Below are 19,564 nucleotides of genomic sequence, written 5' to 3'. Positions count from 1 at the left end.
TTCATGTTCGTTGTTCGTGGATGGCACTGAACATCGAACAGGGTGTTCGGGTTTTTCCCCCCGTTTGTGCCCATGTCTATTGACAACTTGGGAGTTAATTAATCTTGATGCCCAGATTTCATCCCATTCTTTTTCTGTTATTGTTGTATTACAATCTTGTTGCCATTTCATATACAACAACTTGTTATTTTTCCTATTTATTTGTATAATTATATATTTTCACTATTAAACCTTTTTGAATAAACTTTTTTTCTCCTAATATTTCTTCAAATTTTGTCTTTGGTCTTCATTTTAGTTTGGTTCCTGAAGTACCTTATTTGCAAATATGTGTACCGTGGAACTGTTTGATGTAATTTAGCTTCTAATTTAGACTTTGTAGTGATGCCTTCTTTTGATAGTATATCACCAATCTGCAAATCTTTCAATATTATACTCAATATATAGTATGTTGGAAAATTTTCATGTGAAGTTAGCAAAGAATAACGTGATATGTTTGGCAATAGCTTTTATACTATTTATAAGAAAATTATTTTTACATTCCTTGGGTGTATTAGTATTTTTTAACCAGATTACTTCTGGTATAGTTTTTGGAATATGTTTGTCCAATCCGGTTTTGTTTTGCTTTTTAATATATGGATTACATTAGACAGCCTTATTGCTTCATTATACTGTATCACATTTGGATAGTTATAGCCACCGAGATATTTTTTCATTTTGATAGTTGAGAACACTATTCTTGGATGTTTATACTGCCATAAGAAGTTATTTAAAATGGATTGCCACTTTCTTAAGAGATTTAGGGGATATCAATAGGAAGCGCTCTAAAAAGAAAGATTAATTTAGGAAGAATAAAGGATTTTATTATATGGTATCTGTCATACCAGGTTAGATTAACTTTATTCCATTTATCTATATCCTATTTTATTTCCTTAAATTTTTGAGAGTGATTAATTTTGATTCATTTGTTTAGATTGTTTGGACTAAGCGTACCTAAATATGGTATTTGTGTTGCTGCCCATTGAAATTTAAAGTTTTATTTAATTTGTTCTTGGTCCTGATCTGGTAAGATTAATGATTTTGAATGATTTATTTTTAATCCTGTTATCTGACCAAAAGAATTCAGTATTTTTTGTAATTCTTGTAAGGACACTAAAAGGTGTGAAATATATAGCAGCATATCATCTGCATATACACTTATTTTGTAAGTGCTATTTCCTATTGTTATCCCACTGATTTTTTGGTTAGATCAGATTGATTCAGCTAAAGGCTCTAAAGCCAATGCAAATAGAATTGAGGGTAATGGGCAGCCTTGTCTTGATCCCCTAGTGAGGTTAAAAACTTTTCATGTTACCCCATTTGTGCTTATCTTGGCCCAGGGCTGCAAATATATAGATTCTATTGTGTTGCAATAATGCTTCTAAGTATACTACTTCCAACAAATCAAACACCTTTTCTATATCTATACAGAATAAGAGCTTCATTTTGATTTCATTTAGAGTGAGATATTATATTAAATGTTTTATACAGATTATTGGTAAGATCTCATTTGGGAATAAATCCTACGTGATCTTTTTTTATATAATTTTCTATGAACAAGTTATGTCTTTGAGCTAGAATTGATGTAAATACTTTATACTTTATAATCTACATTCAGAAGCAAAATTGGCCTGGTTTTGTTGTCTTTGCCCTGTTTTGGGATTACTATTATTGTAGCTGCTGATCATGAAGTTGGTAATTTGCCTGTATCTAATATGCAATTACATGTGTCTGCAATGGGTTTGGCTAAGATATCCGAATAGCATTTATAAAACTCAGAAGGAAATCCGTCTGGTCCAGCTGCCTTATTGCTTTTCAATTTCTGTATTGCTTCCTTAACTTCTTGTATAGTAATAGGACTTTCCATTATTTGTCTATGTTCTTCAGATATTTTTGTGTATACTTGTGCATGTAGAAATCTTTCAATTTCTTTTACATTAGGTGAGTTAATCACATACAACTTTGAACAGAATTCTTTAAATGTTATTTCTTTTGATTTTGTAAAAATTTGACCTTTAAAATTTGTATTGAGTGAACAGATCTTGTAGTTAATTTGTCTTCTATTTTCCAAAAAATACTGCGAAGCATTCTTGGAGTCCTGATCCAATATTTTTGTTTTAAAAATAAAAGAATTTTTGGATCTTACCTGTTTCCATCATTTCCAACATTTTACGTTCATGGAATAGTTGCTGATAATTTTTTTTACCTCCTCTTTATGTAATTGTTCAAGATTTTGAATTTTATTTATTTCACGTTTAAGTGAATCTTTAGTCTTATTTAGTTGTGCTGTTAGTGATGTGATCTGCCCTCTCAAGACTGATTTTAATGCATCCCAAATAGTTTGAGGCAATACATCATGTGTTTGGTTTTTTAAAAAATATATTTTTATTATAATAATGCTTAACAGATAGAAACAGTTACAAAGATATTTGCGATAACAGTTCCAAATATTAGTAAATAAGTATTCAGAGTGAGATATTATTATCATATCACACAGGATTTCTTTCTATTGAATAATTAAAATAGTGATTCATAAATTGTTAGTCAAACTTTAGCAATATGCTCAGAGATAATAAGAAAAAGACAATAATTTGTAACATTAAAACACATCAATTATGCTAGAATAAACCCGCCTTCTCTCCCCCTTCCCTCTTCCTCCCCTAAAGCTAGTTTACAACCATAAATTCTAAAGTCCTTCCAATCTCCTCCCCTCCCCCCGTTTCCCCCATCCCCCCCCCCACAACATACAGACAATTCTGAACTCAGTGACAATGTTCTTTTCACAATGTAGATATTATGTCCTAAATGTTGGGATTAATCAGTTAATTCCACCAAACTGGTATTTTACTGTTTTTAAAGGGAGATAAAACAGTTGACATTCTTCTTTTCTGTGTATTTCTCTCCACTTCTAGTGTGATTTCAATTCCAACAGCTCTAAGAAGTGCTGCTCCAGATTCTTGATCTGTTGCTTTAAACATTTTGCCTTGATGTGAGACCTCTAGGTCTAACAAGGTTGATCCATTTATAGCTTATTTGGGCATTCCTTAATGCTTCAGTTGCTCCTTTCAGTTCTCTCCTTTTGTTCAGTACTTCTGATGGTAAGTCTGTGAGGATTAATATTGGGGTTCCATTATAATCCAATGCTCCCCTCGATCTGGCTGCTGCAAAGATCTTTTTTCTAATGTTTCCATCCTGAAAAGTAGCCATGATATCTCTGGGGAGCTTTTTCTTTCCATCTTTCCACAGACCCACTCTGTGTTTTCTATTCTTGGAGCCTCATCCTCTTTCCACTGCAGCTGCTTTGTTAGCCAAGAAGCCAGAAATTCTGACAGCTCTTCATTTAAATCTGTATTTTCTTTAAATCCTCTAAATTTAACAGTTCTCTGCCTTACAGCCATTTCCAATTGTAATAGTCTTTCCTGAAAATGAGTGTTTGTACTTTGAAGCTCTCTGACTTCCATCTGAACTGCATTACTCATTTCCACAGCTTTACTAGCGTTTTGAGTTGCCTTATTTATTTCAGTTTTCATTTCAGCAAATTGTGCTGTAAATTGCTGTGATAGCATTTTCATATTGTCAAGAAAGTTTTGTTCCATTTGCTTTATTAAATCTTTAAGATTGTCTTATTGGGAGAGTAAGCTTATTTCAGTGATTTTAACTGTGCCCGCCATTTTGTTTTCCTCTCCCAGCATCTTCCCTGACGCTGTTGCTATTTCCCGGTTCGAAAGTAACTCCTGCAAGTTTTTTACCGCTTTTACCTGATGCTTCTTTTTCTATGACATCTGTTTTCCCATATTCTATGGATTTCATTTTGTTGTGACGATTTTAAATGGGATGTTGGGGTGGGGAGGGACGGAGCTCTTGCATTAAGCGTCCTTCCTCCTCCGCATCGACACCACACACCCCCATCTGTTTGGTTTTCATTAAAATAAAGCTTAATAAAATTTCTTATTGTATTTAGATTGGTTTCCTTATTAAGTAAAGATTTATCAACGGTCCAACTTTTTTCATTTTCTATTTCTGTTCCCAATACAATTGTGCAGTCTGTCCAAGCATGATCTGAATATGATATCTCTCCAATTTCTGCATCTATTATTTTTTCAGTAATGTGGGATGAAACTAAAAATAAATTCTTGTGTATGCTTGGTGTCTTGAGGAGCAGTAAGTATAATTTCTCTCCATATTGTATTTCAGCCTCCATACATCGGCCAAATGATAATTTTTAATTATCTGTGCCAATTTGGTGCTATGTTTTTTCTTTCTTCCTAAATCTTTTGTATTAACATTAGTCTTATCTAAATTATGATTTATAATGTGATTAAAATCACTTCCTGCAACCACTATTCCTTTCTGGAAGCTTCCTAGCTCTTTAAGTATACCTTTTATGAATTCCAATTGGTTTAAATTAGGTGTGTATACTGATGCAAATGTATACTTTTGTTCTTTTATTACCCTTTTAAAGAAAATATACCTTTCTCTGGTATCTTTTAGTGTTGATTTATACACAACATTATTTTTTTTTAGCTATCAGTATTGCCACTCCTCTGGATCTGGATGAGCCTTTCGCATGATGTTGTTGTATCTAGAGTACTTTTAATTCATTTGAGATTTTAGAGTGTAAATGCGTTTCTTGTAGTAACACCACGTCAGGATTCAATTTTGTCATATTAGTTAGAACCCTTTCCCTCTTAATTAGGTTGTTAATACCACAGATGTTTTGAGAAATTATTTTCAATTTTGCTTGAGATTGCATTTTTAAACTATGAGTAAATATATCTCAAAGTTCTGAATTCTTCTTCTTCTCTGCATTCCCCCCTTTTTCTTTTTTACTTTAGTCTCACAATGCTGTCTATATAATCAAGTGATATATATGTGAATTAAATTATATCAATGCTTTATTTCTCTATAAATTCTTAAATAAATGAAAAGATATTTTACCAAAATTAATCCAAACATTATACAACATACAAATACTATAATATATATTAATTCTTAAAGGGGTCATTTAGTAGAAAAAGAGCTGCATGCACTCATTAGCATAACTCATTAGCATATGCCACAACCCTTGATCAGGCCGAAATGGCTGGGATTTGGCTGCTGCCAGATGAGGGAGTGTTTCCCCACCTGGCGGTGGCCCGAGCAACACCCTTATGGCCCCAATCCAGGCTGAAACATGCCCAAAATGGCTCAAAATGGCCATTTTGGGCACATTTTTGCCTGGATAGGGGAGGGGTCCGCCGCCAGGCACTGACCCAATCCTGGCGGTTTTGGTCCTGATCCTGTCTGAATGGCCATTTGGGCCCCGTTTGGGCCTGGATCAGGACTGAAACAGCCAAGACCAAAACAGCCAGGAGCAGGTTAGTGTCAGGTAGGGAAGGGTTCCCCCACCTGGCACTGATCCAATCCTGTTCTGGCCCCGATCCCAGTGGGAATGGGGCCAAAATGGCCATTTTGGGCCTGCGTTGGCCTGGATCAGGGCTGAAATGGTTGGGACTGTGTTGGTGCTGTGTTGGTGCCTTTTGGGCCCGGATCATGGCCAAAATGACTGGGGACAGGTCGCTGCTGGGAAGGGGAGGCTTTCCCCTCCCAACACTGACCCAATATGGGCCCATTCTGCCCTGATCTGGACTGAAAGAGGCCCAAAATTGCCGAAAATGGCAATTTTTGGCATGTTTCAGCCCAGATCAGGGCCGTAATGGCTAGGACAGGGTTGGTGCTGGGACAGGGAGGCTTCCCTCGGTCCAGCACTGACCCAATCCATGCCCTTCAGCCCCAAAACAGACCCAAAATGGCCAAAAAAATTAATTTTGGGCCCAGTTCGGCCTGGATCAGGGCCAAAATGACCAGGACTGGGTCAGTGCCAGGCTGGGCCAAAACAGGCCCAAAACATCTGAAAATGGCCGTTTTTTGCCCGTTTTAGGGCCAAAACAGCCGGGACTAGGTTGGTGCTGAGAGGGGGAGGATTCCTCCAAATGGCACCAACCCAATCCAGGCCGTTTTGGCCCTGATCTAGGCCATGTTGGTCCTTATCCAGGGCAAAACGGGCTGAAAATGGCCAAAAATGGCTGGTTTTGGCCCTTTTCGGCCCAGATCAGGGCTGAAACTGCCAGGACCAGGTTGGTGTCAGGCGGGTGAAGGTTTCCCCATCCAACATCGACCTGATCCAGGCCATTTTGGCCCGGATTCGGGCTGTTTTGGTACCAATTGAGGCCTAAACGGCCCTAAAGTCAGGTGGGTGGGGCCACCTGATTTGGGGGAACTGCCGGAACACTGTTCCAGTGCATTCCCCCTCAAAATGAGACCTGAATTCTTATAAAATTTGTTGAATATCTTATTTGATATCAATTATATTGTGAAATAGAATTAGAAGCATAAAGTTTAACAGTAACAATAAACTACAATTTTCTGTATATAACTATGTAACTATATATCCTAGAAATATCAGTTTCTAAGTTCTAAAATTCTTAGTTTCTAAGTTGAAGATATATCAAATGTACTCTATAATTATCATTAACAATTATCAAATATACTTTCCTCAGTTTAACTTTCTTTATAATACCCCTTCCCCCATTATATTTATAACAGTTGTATTATAATCTTTTATTATTTTTATTTTATGTATATTTTTATTATTATTTTATTAATTTTGCTTACTTATCTATTTAATATTCAACCTTCTTCCAATAACCTTTAGTAGCAAACCAAAGCACCTCTTTTTTAATCTTACCCTCCCTCTCCTTCAATTTTTAATTGCTTATAATATACTTATATTATAATCCTTTCCTTCCCCCCTTGTCCCCTTCCCACTCTGCCCTTAACTCTATTATATAAGCTATTAACTATTATATATTACTACCCCACAAAATCTATAATCTAATTTAAATACATGCTAAGTTCAAACAGCACAACTAACTAGTAGCTTCAAGCCACTTAGTTACTGTTTACTGTACCAGGTTCACGTGCTGTGTGTAAAAAAAAAGCTCAATCTCAGAAAGTTCTTTCCCTCCTCCTATATCCCTGGCATCTTATTTCTTAAAAGAGATATAAAGTTGCCCCTTTATATAAGTTTTTCAGTATGTACATAGGACTTGCTATCCGGTTCAAGTATCTCTTATAGGGATTTTGCTCTCCTTGTGAGAAGGGGACTGAAACATCTTTCTTTTGTGAGAAAGCTTGTCCACATCCATTGCTGTTTCAATATTAATCTCCTGTAAAAGCTTGAGACCTGAATCAGCATCTGTCGCCAAGTAAGATTTATCCTGAAGACGGATGAGTAGAGTGGTATAATTTGCCCATTTATATTGAATATTCGCCTTTCATAGTGCTTCCGTCTTCTCTCTGAGTTCTTTCTACTTGCTTAGAACTTCACTGGGCAGATCGATAAAGACTTGAACAGGTATATCTTCATATTGGATACAACCTTTGCTTCTGGAAAGATCAAGAATGTTCCTCCGAATTTTATGATCAGGGATTTCTGCTAATATATCACTTGGTTTGTTCTTTTTTGCTGAATTAAAAGTTCCAATGTGATATGCCTTGAAAGGTCAAAATAAGGACAATATTTCTATTTTACGTATTATAAATAGTAGTAATGACAAGGAAAAAATCAAAACATTGTTAAGCTCTTTAAAAAGCAACACACAGTTTGGGTAGTATTTTGCAGATCAATCTTTTGCAAGTCTACTCAGAAGCAAGTCCCACTATATTCATTAATGCTTACTCATAGATCAGTGTGCATAGGGTTGCACCCTTGGGTATCTACATTTATGACCTAACAACTATTATGATTAAACAACTATTTGAAGATGCATGTTACATTTTGAAAGTCAAGCTATTTAGCAATTGAATCTAATACATATCTGGCATGCATCCCTGCACCACCAATGAATATCAATTTTCATCACTTTCTTTAATTGGAGAAAGGTGGCATTAGATCAGGCTAAAACAAAGCATATATATGAATATATGCTTACAAAAATAAAATTATAGCTTTGTCAATATGTCTGAAAACCTCTTAGGAACTCAAAAAAGAAAAGAAAACCTGAGGTAAATGCTGGCTAACACCTTTGAGAACTTCTTGTCATTAGCTAACTTGCTAAAGTTTCATGAAATGCTCAGGACAGTCCTACTTCTTTCATTTCCAACATGTGGAACTTCATGCATAGAAGATGATTGGTAAGAAGGAATGAATGTGAATGAAGGATAAACAGAGTGTGGCGGGGGGTAGTTACATGCATGAATTGACAAGCAGTACAGACTGTATAGGCAAACAAAAAATCTACACCCACAAATTTTGCAAATCTCGTCTTGTATAATATTTTATATATTAAAACATATTTTTATGTTTAATATTTTTTCTGAGCTTTTTTCCAGTAAATACTAAAAACCTTAGAGATGAAATGTTTGCTACTATAACTCAAAAAGAACGATGAGCTACAAACAAAATAGTTTCCATTGGGGTAAGTAATATTTAAGAAGCGAATACAGTATTAATTTCAGAGCTCTGGCTCAGATGTTGTAGCTTTCTTTCATGCCATTTCATTCCAAGCTCTGACGGATTCCACCTACTATTAACTGGACAATTTCACAGCACATTACCTCTAGTCAATTAAGCAAGTGAGCAGCCTGATCATAACCCATGAGTTTGCCCAAATGAGAAGCAACAACAATCAAGAAGACAGACTTTCTCCCGAGATAAATGTACCATCCTACTCAATTTCTTGTGAATCTGATCTTGTTTGCCAAAGAACACAACACAAAGATAGCCATTAACTTGAATGACACTATTCCCCAAGGAAGCACGTGGTTTTAAATGACAATCTCTAAATTCAATACCTCATAGAAACAGATTATTTTAAATGACTCAGTAGTTTAGATTTTTGAGATCATTTATTTCTGTATAAGTAGACTTTATTATAAGAAAGTAGACTTTATTATAAGAAAATACAAACAAAAAAGTAATAACATTTTCTAAGACCTCAATAGATAATCCAAGTTATTAGTTAAGTAATCATACAGAAGCTAAATTAATTGGAGAGAATTTCTTGTCTAACCTCCTCAACTGGATTATTTGTTCCAATAAATTAAAAATGATTGCCATTGTTGATTTAAAAATTTCCAGCAGTTTTTCTTTTCTCTCAGCTGTTTAAACATGGAGATTTTATCAAACATCATTAAACGGTAGACCTTCCATGAGCATGATTCAATGTTTGTCATTTCCAAAGCTGAGCATATGTGTCACAATTATTAATAATTTTATAAAATAGTGTATGTTTTTTAACTGATCCAGTTGCATGGCCCAGTAAATAAATCACTGGGTTAAATAAAATGGAAAGCCAATTAACCTGCATATTACCTTGTTAATCCTATGTCAAGAAGATTGTACAATCGAACAATCCCTCCATACATGAAAAAGAGTTTCTGCCTTTCCCCCACATTTCCAGAAACATCCAATACTACTGTAGTCATCTTAGATAATCATTTGGAGTGTAATAGCACCTGTACAGAATTTTTTTAGCCAGTTTTCCATTATCCTCATGGAATGGTATCTCATAAACATTTATGTAGTGTAAAATTTACATAGCTCCAGAACTGCTTTTATAAAAAATGTTTTAAGACTTCTCTATTCCTGTATTGAGTGCATTTCACTGATAACATGAAATTATATTTATACTACAGTTTTTGATAGACTGGGAATTCTTAGGACAGCTTCACAGGACCACTTTTCACAAGATTACTTCTTTCATTATTTGTCATAAACTAAATTGGTTGTCATGTATGTCTGCCTGCAGTACATGCCATGTGTATGTTATATGCAACCTGTTGGTTCTCTGACACTATGCAGAGTTCCGAGTACCATTCAATGCCTGTTATTTGGAAGTTCAGTGTGTTATCTCTGCTTTGAAGTTAAATACTTTTACTTCTGCGGCCAACAGCCTTGAGACCAGATGCAGCCAGTCTGAAATATATCTTCCCTGAGAACACGGATGATTTCATTCCCAATTTGCTATTGTTGCTTGTCGTAGTCTAAACTCATACTTTTGTGTCTGGCGTTCGCACCAGAATTCCAATGGGCTACTAACCTGGGGGCGGGGCATTAACCTATAACTAACCATGCTTTCCCTTCAATACATCACTTCTGCCAATTCCGCTGTCTGAGCACCTTGAACGTGATAGATCTCTAATAAAAGTTACTTCAACCAATTCACCTGTGTGATTGCTGTGGAGAACTAGGGGATTTACTTGCCAAGGACTGATACTGGTCTTCTGAACCCACCCCCCTCCCCTGGAATAGCATTTCATGGATGTCAGTGGACTGCAGTGGGAGGGGGAAGGCAAGAAGTTCCATTATGCCAGAGGACTGATATCACTTCCCCCTCTTCACTGCAGATGCTCATGCATGACACCTCATATTTGAAGAAGCTGCTTTACACTGAACCAGATCACTGATCCCTTATGTTAGGCTGGCAGTGGCTTTCCACAGTCTCAGGTAGAGATTTTTCACCACTTCGTCATGCGTGATTTGAATTCAGTAACCCTTTAAAGGTATCTTTAAGGTGCTACTGGGCTCAAATCTTACTCTTCTATTGCAGACCAACATGGCTATCCACTTGAAATTCTCCCTGCATGTTTCAATGTGGCAACTTCACTCATCCCAGTAGGTTTAGTCTGCGTTCGTTCTGCAACTCCATGGGCTTGGGCTTTGGGAGATTACTGCCTCATATTTATGGAGCAGCCTGCCTCCCATAAGGATTCAGTAGAAATCTTTTTCTCTGGGCTTTTCAGCAAGACTGTAAAGCAGACTTGTTGTCTCTCTGGGCAAAAAAAAGGAAATATTTTCTGGCTGCTGATACTGTTTTTATACTGGTTGTTTTAGTGCACTTAATATTTGTTGCATTTGTTCTGTGGTTCAGTTTTGGCATGTTCCAAGCACATTGTTCCTGCAATGTTATACAATACAGTCATTGACTTCTCTTGCCTGGATTCCTTAATCTTTTGCATCAAGTAAAAGAAACTGATAAATATCTGAAAACACATACCCTACTAAACCAACACCTAAAAAGAGTTGAGAAGAACATTTCCTACCTGAAAGAAACATTTCCTCCACCAATGGATGCCTCTTTCTGCTGAATGAATAATTAGGAGCGAGTAACTGAATCTAACTTAATGGAGGGGATCCAACCCTATGGGCCAATGTAGGGTTGCCAACACTGAGTAGGGAAATTCATGGAGATTTGGAGGTGAAACAGCATTTCAGGAAGAGAGGGAGCTCAGCAGAGATGTGCTGCTATAAAGTCCACTCCCTGAAGCTGCTATTTTTTCCAAAGGAATTGATCTCCATGGTTGAAAGAGCAATCGTTATACCAGGAGAACTCCAGATCCCACCTGAAGATTGGCAACCCAAGCCCAATACAGTCCAAGCAGAGGCTCAATATCACTACATGGAGCCCCAGAGAGCCCAGTCTCCCATCTCCTTCCTCTTCCTATGCAACTGCACTGTTGGGTGGGCAGGCAGCAAAAAAAAAAGCCACTGCAAGGAATGAGAGGATTGCACGGCTCCCATATTCCCATCTGGTTTTCCTATCTGTCCCATGTAAATTACTCATGCATTCTGGTTACAGGCTATAAAAGGCCAAAGCTGAAGGACCACAAAACACTCAGAACTGGGGGGAGGGGCTTAAAATGTGTCAGAATGTGTTATATTTTTATTTCCAGATCTCTGTTAAGAACAGTACTTTGGAACTTGTTTAGTAGCAACACAGTTATGAGTACTTAAGAAAGAAACATAATAGTTCAACTACCTGGGTTCTTTTTACAACTTTTACAAGAAATCCCTTTCTAAAGCAGAATTCTATTTTATACAATGGAAGTTACTTAGCTGTTGCAATGCTGGTAGCGATGCAATATACAAGGGAAAGAAATTCAGGTTGATGCATTTACAGCTGTGACAGTTTGATCACAGACCTGAGCAATGAAAATTATCTGATGTTACATGAAACATAATGAGCATCCAAGAGCTAACACATCATATGTTATAAACATGACATGAAAAGCTTAGCCAAAGAATATGTCTGCCAGGTAGGTGCTGTAATTGAAAACATACTATCCTAGATATCAGATGGAGAAACCCAAAATTCATGGTGACAGGAACATAACAAACAGAAAAATGCATGCAAACTGGTAAGTTAGAGCGCTGGACCCGTACTGATAGCACTGAAATAACTAAAAGCAGTACCAGAGAACCAATCCTCCCCTCCTCCAAAGTCTTAGAACTGCTTTGCACATGACATTCAGAGCAATCTGCCAATTTATCCCCTGAACAGGACACATTCCTCTTCCACCTCACTCCACTGTGTTTTGCCTGTTCAGATTAAGCACATTGTTTTGAGATAAGAGCTGACACTATGTTTATGACAGTGAGCTACTGACTTACTGGACATCTTTACTCATATGAAGATTTTAATAAGCTTCCTATGTCCTGCTATTATTATTATATGGTGCTGCCTAACTCATGAAGTGGATTCCCTTCCTACCTCTTTCTTCCTCGTCTTCCCACACCACTGTGGTTGACAATCTCATCAGCTCTTGGCACCACGCCCTTCTCAGCCAATATGGTGCGATTAATATCACCTCTGCTTGTTGTTCTATGATCTTCTGTATCACCCTGCATATTAGTTGTATTGGAGGGAATGCATATAGCAGCCTCTGTGGCCATTCGCAGTTCAGTGTGTCTGTGTCTATGGCTCACGGGTCTCTTCTTCTGGATACAAACTTTGAAACCTAGCAATTCCGTTCATTTGTGGACAGATCTATTTGTGCCATGTCAGATCTTTTGCACACCTGTTGAAAAACGTCTTTGTCCAACACCCACTCCGTTTGATATACCCTTCTCCTGCTCAACCAGTTTGCCTGGATGCTGTTCAGTATTGCCACATGCACCACTTTCAGGGATTGGAGATGGGTCTCCATCCATTTTCTGATGATACTGGACTACTTGTGCAATGTTTTGAACTTGGTCCCTCCTTGTCTGTTCAGATATGTTTTCACTGTCACGTTGTCCATTTGCACTAGAACCTCCTGACAGCAAATTTCTAAACTCCATTAGCCCCCCACCAGATGGCTCTTAGTTCTAACAGGTCCATGCTTTTGAATTTCTCTTCCTCTGCCTTGAGTTATTCTGCCCTGTGTGTGAGCTCCCCAGCCCCACCAGGTGGCATCTGTTTTTATCACTATTCTCTTCTGTTCCTGGAGTGGAGCACCCTTCTGGAACCTGATGGGGTCCATCTACCAACTGATCTCTTGATTGAGGCTCCTTGGTATTTTCACCAAAATGTGCCTTTTGTGTCCAATGGCTTTCTAAACGGGCAGAAAAAACCTCTGAAGTGGTCGTGTGTGAAATTTTGGCCATTGTCAGATATATTGGCAAGATACCATCATTCCAAACAGTTGTGTCAGGAACGTCACCTCCTGTTTCCATTTCCTCTGGATCTGTATTATCATGGACTGAATCTTCTTTTGTCTGTCTTGGGATAAAAATACCCTATCCTGTATAGCATCTATTAGTACCCCTAGGTGTATGATCTTCTGAACCAGGACAAAGCTTCTCTTTTCCTTGTGGATTACAAAACCATGGACCTCCAGACATTCTGATGTACTTTTCTCTGCTTCCACCCAAAGAGACAGAGATGGAGCTTTTATCAAGATGTCATCCAAGTACGGGAATAGTGAGATCCCTTGGAGTCTGAAGATAGCCATCAGGATTACTAATACCTTGGTAAAGACTCTGGGAGACAATTTGAGGCCGAAGGATAATGCTTGATACTGGAAATGTTCTCCATTGTACATGAAGCAAAGGAACTTCCAATGTGATTCCTTTATAGGAATATGTAAGTAAGCCTCCAAGAGATCTATGGATGCTAAGTAGTCCCCTTTTTCAATGGTTGCCACAATGGACTTTAGTGTTTCCATTCAGAACTTGTACATCCTAATGTCTGTTTAACCACTTTAGATCCAGGATGGCTTACATCTCCGTTCTTCTTCGGTACTATAAAGAACACTGAGTAGACCCCTTAATTCCTTTGTGCTAGAGGGATTAGTTCTATTGCACTTATGTCGAACACGTGTTTTAATAACAGTTGATGTTTTTGATAGGTTCCTTGGAATCTGAAAGACACATCTCGGTGGTGCTGATTTGAACTCCAGGGAATATCCACTGGTTACTGTGTCCAGAACCCATCTGTCTGATATCATTTGTTGCTATATGTTTGCAAACTTCTGTAATCACCCCTCAATTCTGATGACTTCTGTCGGGGTGGTGTAGTCATGCTGATGGTCCTTTCTTCTGTTCTTTGTTATACGGACTGAATTTGGAGAAAGATGCAGATCTATTATCAGCCCTGGTTCTGAGTTGCCAATGGCCCTTAAAGGGTCTGAGGTTCCCAAATTGCAGCATTCTTTTGGATTCTTGAAAGGATTGGGACCTCCTTCTTGGTTGTATGTCTTTCTTTTTTGATGGTAGAACTTTCTTTTTTTCCTCATCTTCAACGGAATAGGTTGACCTTTGGTTCAACCTTTTAATGTAATTGCTGCAACCTTAGCCTGTGCCAATGGATCCACATCCCATTTTCTCAGCCAAGTATTCCTTCTGGCTACAACGTTGAATCTCATGGCTCTAGAAGACAACTGAAGAGCACCCACAGAGGCATCCGCTGAAAAATCCATTGCCAATACTATTTTCTTGACCTCATCTTTGATCTCTTTTGGGACACTGCTCTCTGCTGCAGCCAGATTCAAAGCCCAGGAGAAAGCTGCTCCTGTAAACAATGAGACCATTTCCAAAGCTCTGAGTGATGTTCCTGAGGCTTCGAAGTTTCTACGCAATGCCTGTTTTATCCCCGTTGCAACAATCTTTAGGTAGATGGAATGCGTCCATAGGTAAAACAGAAATAGTTGTGAGGCTGCATACTGGATCATATACCATGGACAATTTGATTTTCTTAGGTGCGTTTGGTGTAAGTGAATAGAATTTGTTAACGATGGGATGGTTGACCTTAGTTTTTTGGGGGGCTTCCCATTCTGCTTTCATCAAGTTGTAGAAGGCTGCAGGTAGTGGAATGCTAGACTTTATACTTCCCTTTTTTGGCAATGCTCTCTCTGACCCCTGTGGGAAAGCTGGAGCTGTTTCCTCCTATTCCATGGAAATTGGGGGGATTTCAAGAACTCTTAAAACAGGTAATAGTCTTGCATAGATCTCCTCATGAAACAATGTTACTTGCACTGGAGCCAAGATTTTCTCTTCATGATAGTTCTCCTTTGTTGTTAATTGAAAATGAATCTGACATTTTTTATTCTGATTGCACATCCTCCAAGGGGCTGGACTCCCTATGCACTACAGCCTCTTCTGCCCTTTTCTTACATTTTGTGGAGAGGTGAAACCACTTGCCCCTTTGAGCTCTTAGCCGCCAATCCCCGTTTGGACTGCCTTCCCTATCGTCTAAGGAAACAGTATCCTCTTTGAGTTTGGACTATCTTCCCTATCTGTATAAGGAAACAGTATCCTCTTTGAGGCAGCCATGGTCTTTTAAGGCCTCTTTAAACTCCCTCCTTATCTCTGTTCTCACCCACACCAGTAAATTACATTTGGTTTCTTGGCCTGAAAGATCTAAATCATTGCTGCCTTCCCCCTCATCCTGAGGCAACAAGTGTGGAGGTTGGAGAACTGCGAATATCCAAGTCTCACAGAGCGCCTCCTATGCCTGCAGCAGGGATTAGACCTGCCTTAGTTGCCATTCCCGCTGAGGTTTACTTTCCCGCCAAAAAAAAAGGCCGTTAAGAAGAGTAAGGTGGGGGAAGGGGCCCAAATGACTGAAAACTAATTCTTTTTTTCAATGCAAATTTTTGCAGCTGATGGATTTTTACTGCCCTTCAACTGGTAAGCCAATGCTGCAGCCACTCCTCCAACATTGGAGTTCTGCCTCTGAAGCCACGTGGAACTGTCGAAGGCACTCTCAGCCATGACGTTACTCCTGCCAGCTATTTTGGACTCTACCGCACCCCCATAAGATCAATGTAGGAGAAAAAAATGAAGGGGTGGTGGTGTTCTACTTGCCTGGAGACTGAAAAAATGCTTCAGGAGTCCTTGCAAAGGCTGTGGATGTAGGAAAATCTAAGGCTGACAGCTCTGCCATTTGCTGTCACATCCACAATGATTTTTGGGGAGGGGGAGCAAGGCCCTTCCCTCCTCAGAGAGCCTTTCCTTCCCTCCTCGCTACTGTAATTGCTTTTCCTTTTTCTGCTGGGATCCTCTGCTTTCATGGAACATGATCATAGATGTCTTGCTCAGAGGCAGGACCAGAAAACTGGTGAGCTAAGGAACAGCCCAACCACCCCGAACAATCAAGTTGTCTGATCCTGCTCTGGAGAGCAGGAGCTACTTCCCAATAGTGAGGACTGCCCTACCCCCATGACCACTGGAGAATTTTCATTTTTTAATATGTTCAAGATAATTGATCCCAATGAGCAAAGTTGTTCCTACCTTCCAGTTATCACCTTTCATCACTCTAAGTTTTATTCTTTCTCCTCCAAGTCTTGCTTTCTGCCACTGTATCTGGAGCTCAGTTGGTAGACCATCTGCTTGACCTATAGAAGATGCTAGGTTCAATCCGTTATCTACAGCTAAAAAAAGGATCACGTGGTAGGTAATGTGAAAGTCCTCTACTTGAGTCCTTGAAGAGCCTCTGCTGACCTTATTGGACCTATGGTCTGATTCAGTATAAGGCAGCTTCATGTGTTCATGTGCCTATTCATCAAAGATGACCAGCTAAAAGGAAAAAAAGCTGAGAAAGAAAAAGGTCCTTGTCCCTTGCTTTTCTAAAAACTGGCCTGAAGGGAGGAAAACGGTGGGAAGAGAGAGATCATTCTTTTTTGGTCAGTTGGCAACTGTTTTTAACAATACTCTTAGGTAGCTCTGCTTTGTTCAGCCTTCTGCCTAAGGCTCATCTTGATATACTTCCAAAGCTCAATTTTTCAATGAATCTAAAGAAACAGCTCATGTGTACCATTCAGAACCTTCTGCATGATAGTTTAGTATGGGAAATTGTTAGCCATTGATCATCAGAAAGTGAGTACTTTCTCCGGCTGGGCAGAAATATTCCCTCCAGGATAAACTAATCTTTACTAGTATGATGTACACCAGATGAATCCAGAGGAATGAAAACATTTACTTCAATACTTATATTTTATTTGCAAGACCAAAAGCTGCAACAAATTTACCTAAACATAAGCTTAGATAATAAAATTATTCTTCAAGTGTGTATTTTCTCATACAAATGGCAGCTGTATTAGTAAGGCAATCTGTTGAGAAACAATGTACCTACGTTCCCTTCACATTTAATCATAATTTTCTATGCAGGCAGTCCTATTAAAATAGCCTGGAATACTATAGGAGCAGAAAATAGAACAACTTTTTAAGGGTCTTTATTTAATGTTACTTCTGTCATGGGAACAAGAAAAACCAGAGCACATCCTTGCCTGCTCTTCGGCCTGTTACGTTTGCAATTTCCTCACATTACTGTAAGATGCAGAAATAAGAAATGGTACTACAGAGATGGCCAACAAGGGGTGTATTCACCCAGTTAATTTCCTCTATGTGTTAGTACCAACACTATTTTTATATCTGTGAAACCCTCTGACATACTACCACCCACCATAAACCTCCCATTACAGTTTCAAGGATTCACAGGCAGTTCAGGGCAGTCGCAAATTCATTTGCCACCTGCCTATTCTCTAATTACTAGGCAGAGACCACTGACCCTTTCATATACAGGGTCCTCTTCTCTTCCAGAGACTGCACCAGACGGGGTTGACAGTTCCCTACATTAACCACCCCTCACTCAGCTACTGCTCAGGGCTGTTGGAGTAAAGAAACTCAATATTTACATCCCATATTACTCAAATACATTGGTCCTGACCAGACTTATTGTGTATGTGTATTGTTTCTCCAAGCCTACATCCAGTCAGCCAAGGTTAAACAGAGGAAAAACAAAGATTTAACTTATTTATTTATTATTTATTGATTCGATTTTTAGCCCTCCCTCCCCATGGGCGGGCTCAGGGCAGGGTACAATAAAATATTCAGTAACTTTAAAAAACATATAAATACATTTAAAAATCCAAAAACATGAGTACATAGAATAAGATTTCAAAATGGCACCCCCTCCAATTTCCCCAATCATAATGTAAACACAAGGGGGTGGGGTGGGGCCTCATTAACATACTAGTGAATGTGTTAATGGGGGGGGGCTGATGATTTTGTCCCCCCCCCCTGGAGGGAGACTGGTAGGGAGGCTCCTAAAACAATCAAAGGCTGGCCTCAACTGTATGCCTGGTGGAACAACTCCATCTTACAGGCCCACCAAAAAGATATAAGGTATTGGAAGGCCCGGGTGTCCTCTGACAGAGAGTTTCACCAGTTTGGGGCCAGGAATGAAAAAGCCCTGGCCCTGGTCGAGGCCAGCCAGGCCTCCCTGGGGCCAGGGGCCACCAGTAAGTTCTTACTTGCTGATCTTAATGCTCTCTGGGATACATATGGAGAGATTAGGTCCCGCAGGTATGCTGGTCCCAGTTTGTTTAGGGCTTTAAAGGTTAAGCCTCAAAACTTGAACCTGATCCAGAACTCCACGAGGAGTCAGTGCAACTGCTGCAAGATGGGAGTAATGTGTGTCCTGTATGGTGTACCCATCAGGACACATGCAGCAGCGTTCTGGACCCACTGTAATTTTCAGGTCAAGCCCAAGGAAAGCCCTGCACAGAGCAAATTACAGTAGTCTAATCTGGAGGTGACCATTGCATGGATCACTGTAGTTAGGTTGTGGGTCAACAGATAAGGCACAAGCTGCCTGGCCTGTCGAAGATGGAAGAATGCAGACTGGGCAACTGCCTTGACCTGGCCCTCCATCAATAAGGAGGAGTCCAGTATTACTCCAAGACTCCAGATCGATGAGACATGTGCTAATGGTGCCCCATCAAAGGTCAGGAGCCAGATTCCCAAATCTGGCAACCCCCGGCCCAAGTATAGGACCTGTCTTTACCGGGTTCAACTTCAGCTGGCTCTGCTTTACCCATCCAGCCACGGCCTACAAAGCTCTCACTAGGACATCAGGGGCAGAGTCAGGCCGGTCACCCATCAACAGAGACAACTGGGTGTCATCTGCATATTTGTGACAATCCAGTCCAAAACTTTGCACCAAATGGGCAAGGGGGTGCATATACAGTTTGAATAACAAAAGAAGGAGCATTGCCCCCTTGAGGGACACCACACACCAAAGGCTGGCGTGTGGATAAGCTCTCCCCAAGCACCAGCCTCTGTCCCCAAACATGGAGAAAGGAGACAAGTCTCTACAGGGAAGTCCCTCGGATCCCTACTTCGGCGAGGCGGTGAGTCAACAGTTCATAGGTGACCATGTTGAACGCTGCCAAAAGATCCAACAAAATCAGCAGCGCCAACCCACCTCAATCCTGATGTCTGTGA

At 39.3% G+C, this 19,564-nt stretch overlaps 1 protein-coding gene across 3 annotated transcripts in view; it reads right to left on the bottom strand.

Moving 5' to 3' along the window:
* Positions 1-19,564, bottom strand: part of XRCC4 (X-ray repair cross complementing 4) — a 194,026-nt gene that overhangs the window by 45,659 nt on the left and 128,803 nt on the right. The window contains exon 8 of one of the 3 annotated variants that reach the window (XM_054987084.1): positions 7,493-7,571. The exons of the other annotated variants lie outside the window; for them this stretch is intronic. Coding sequence (XP_054843059.1) covers positions 7,514-7,571 — 58 coding nt within the window. The 3' untranslated portion in view covers positions 7,493-7,513. Of the gene's footprint in view, positions 1-7,492; positions 7,572-19,564 lie in introns of those variants that run through there. 3 annotated transcript variants of the gene reach the window in all.

Source organism: Eublepharis macularius, chromosome 8 (assembly GCF_028583425.1).
Source record: "Eublepharis macularius isolate TG4126 chromosome 8, MPM_Emac_v1.0, whole genome shotgun sequence".
Classification (NCBI taxonomy): domain Eukaryota; kingdom Metazoa; phylum Chordata; class Lepidosauria; order Squamata; family Eublepharidae; genus Eublepharis; species Eublepharis macularius.
The sequence above is the reverse complement of the archived record's forward strand: the minus strand, read 5'-3'. Positions and strand labels throughout refer to the sequence as shown.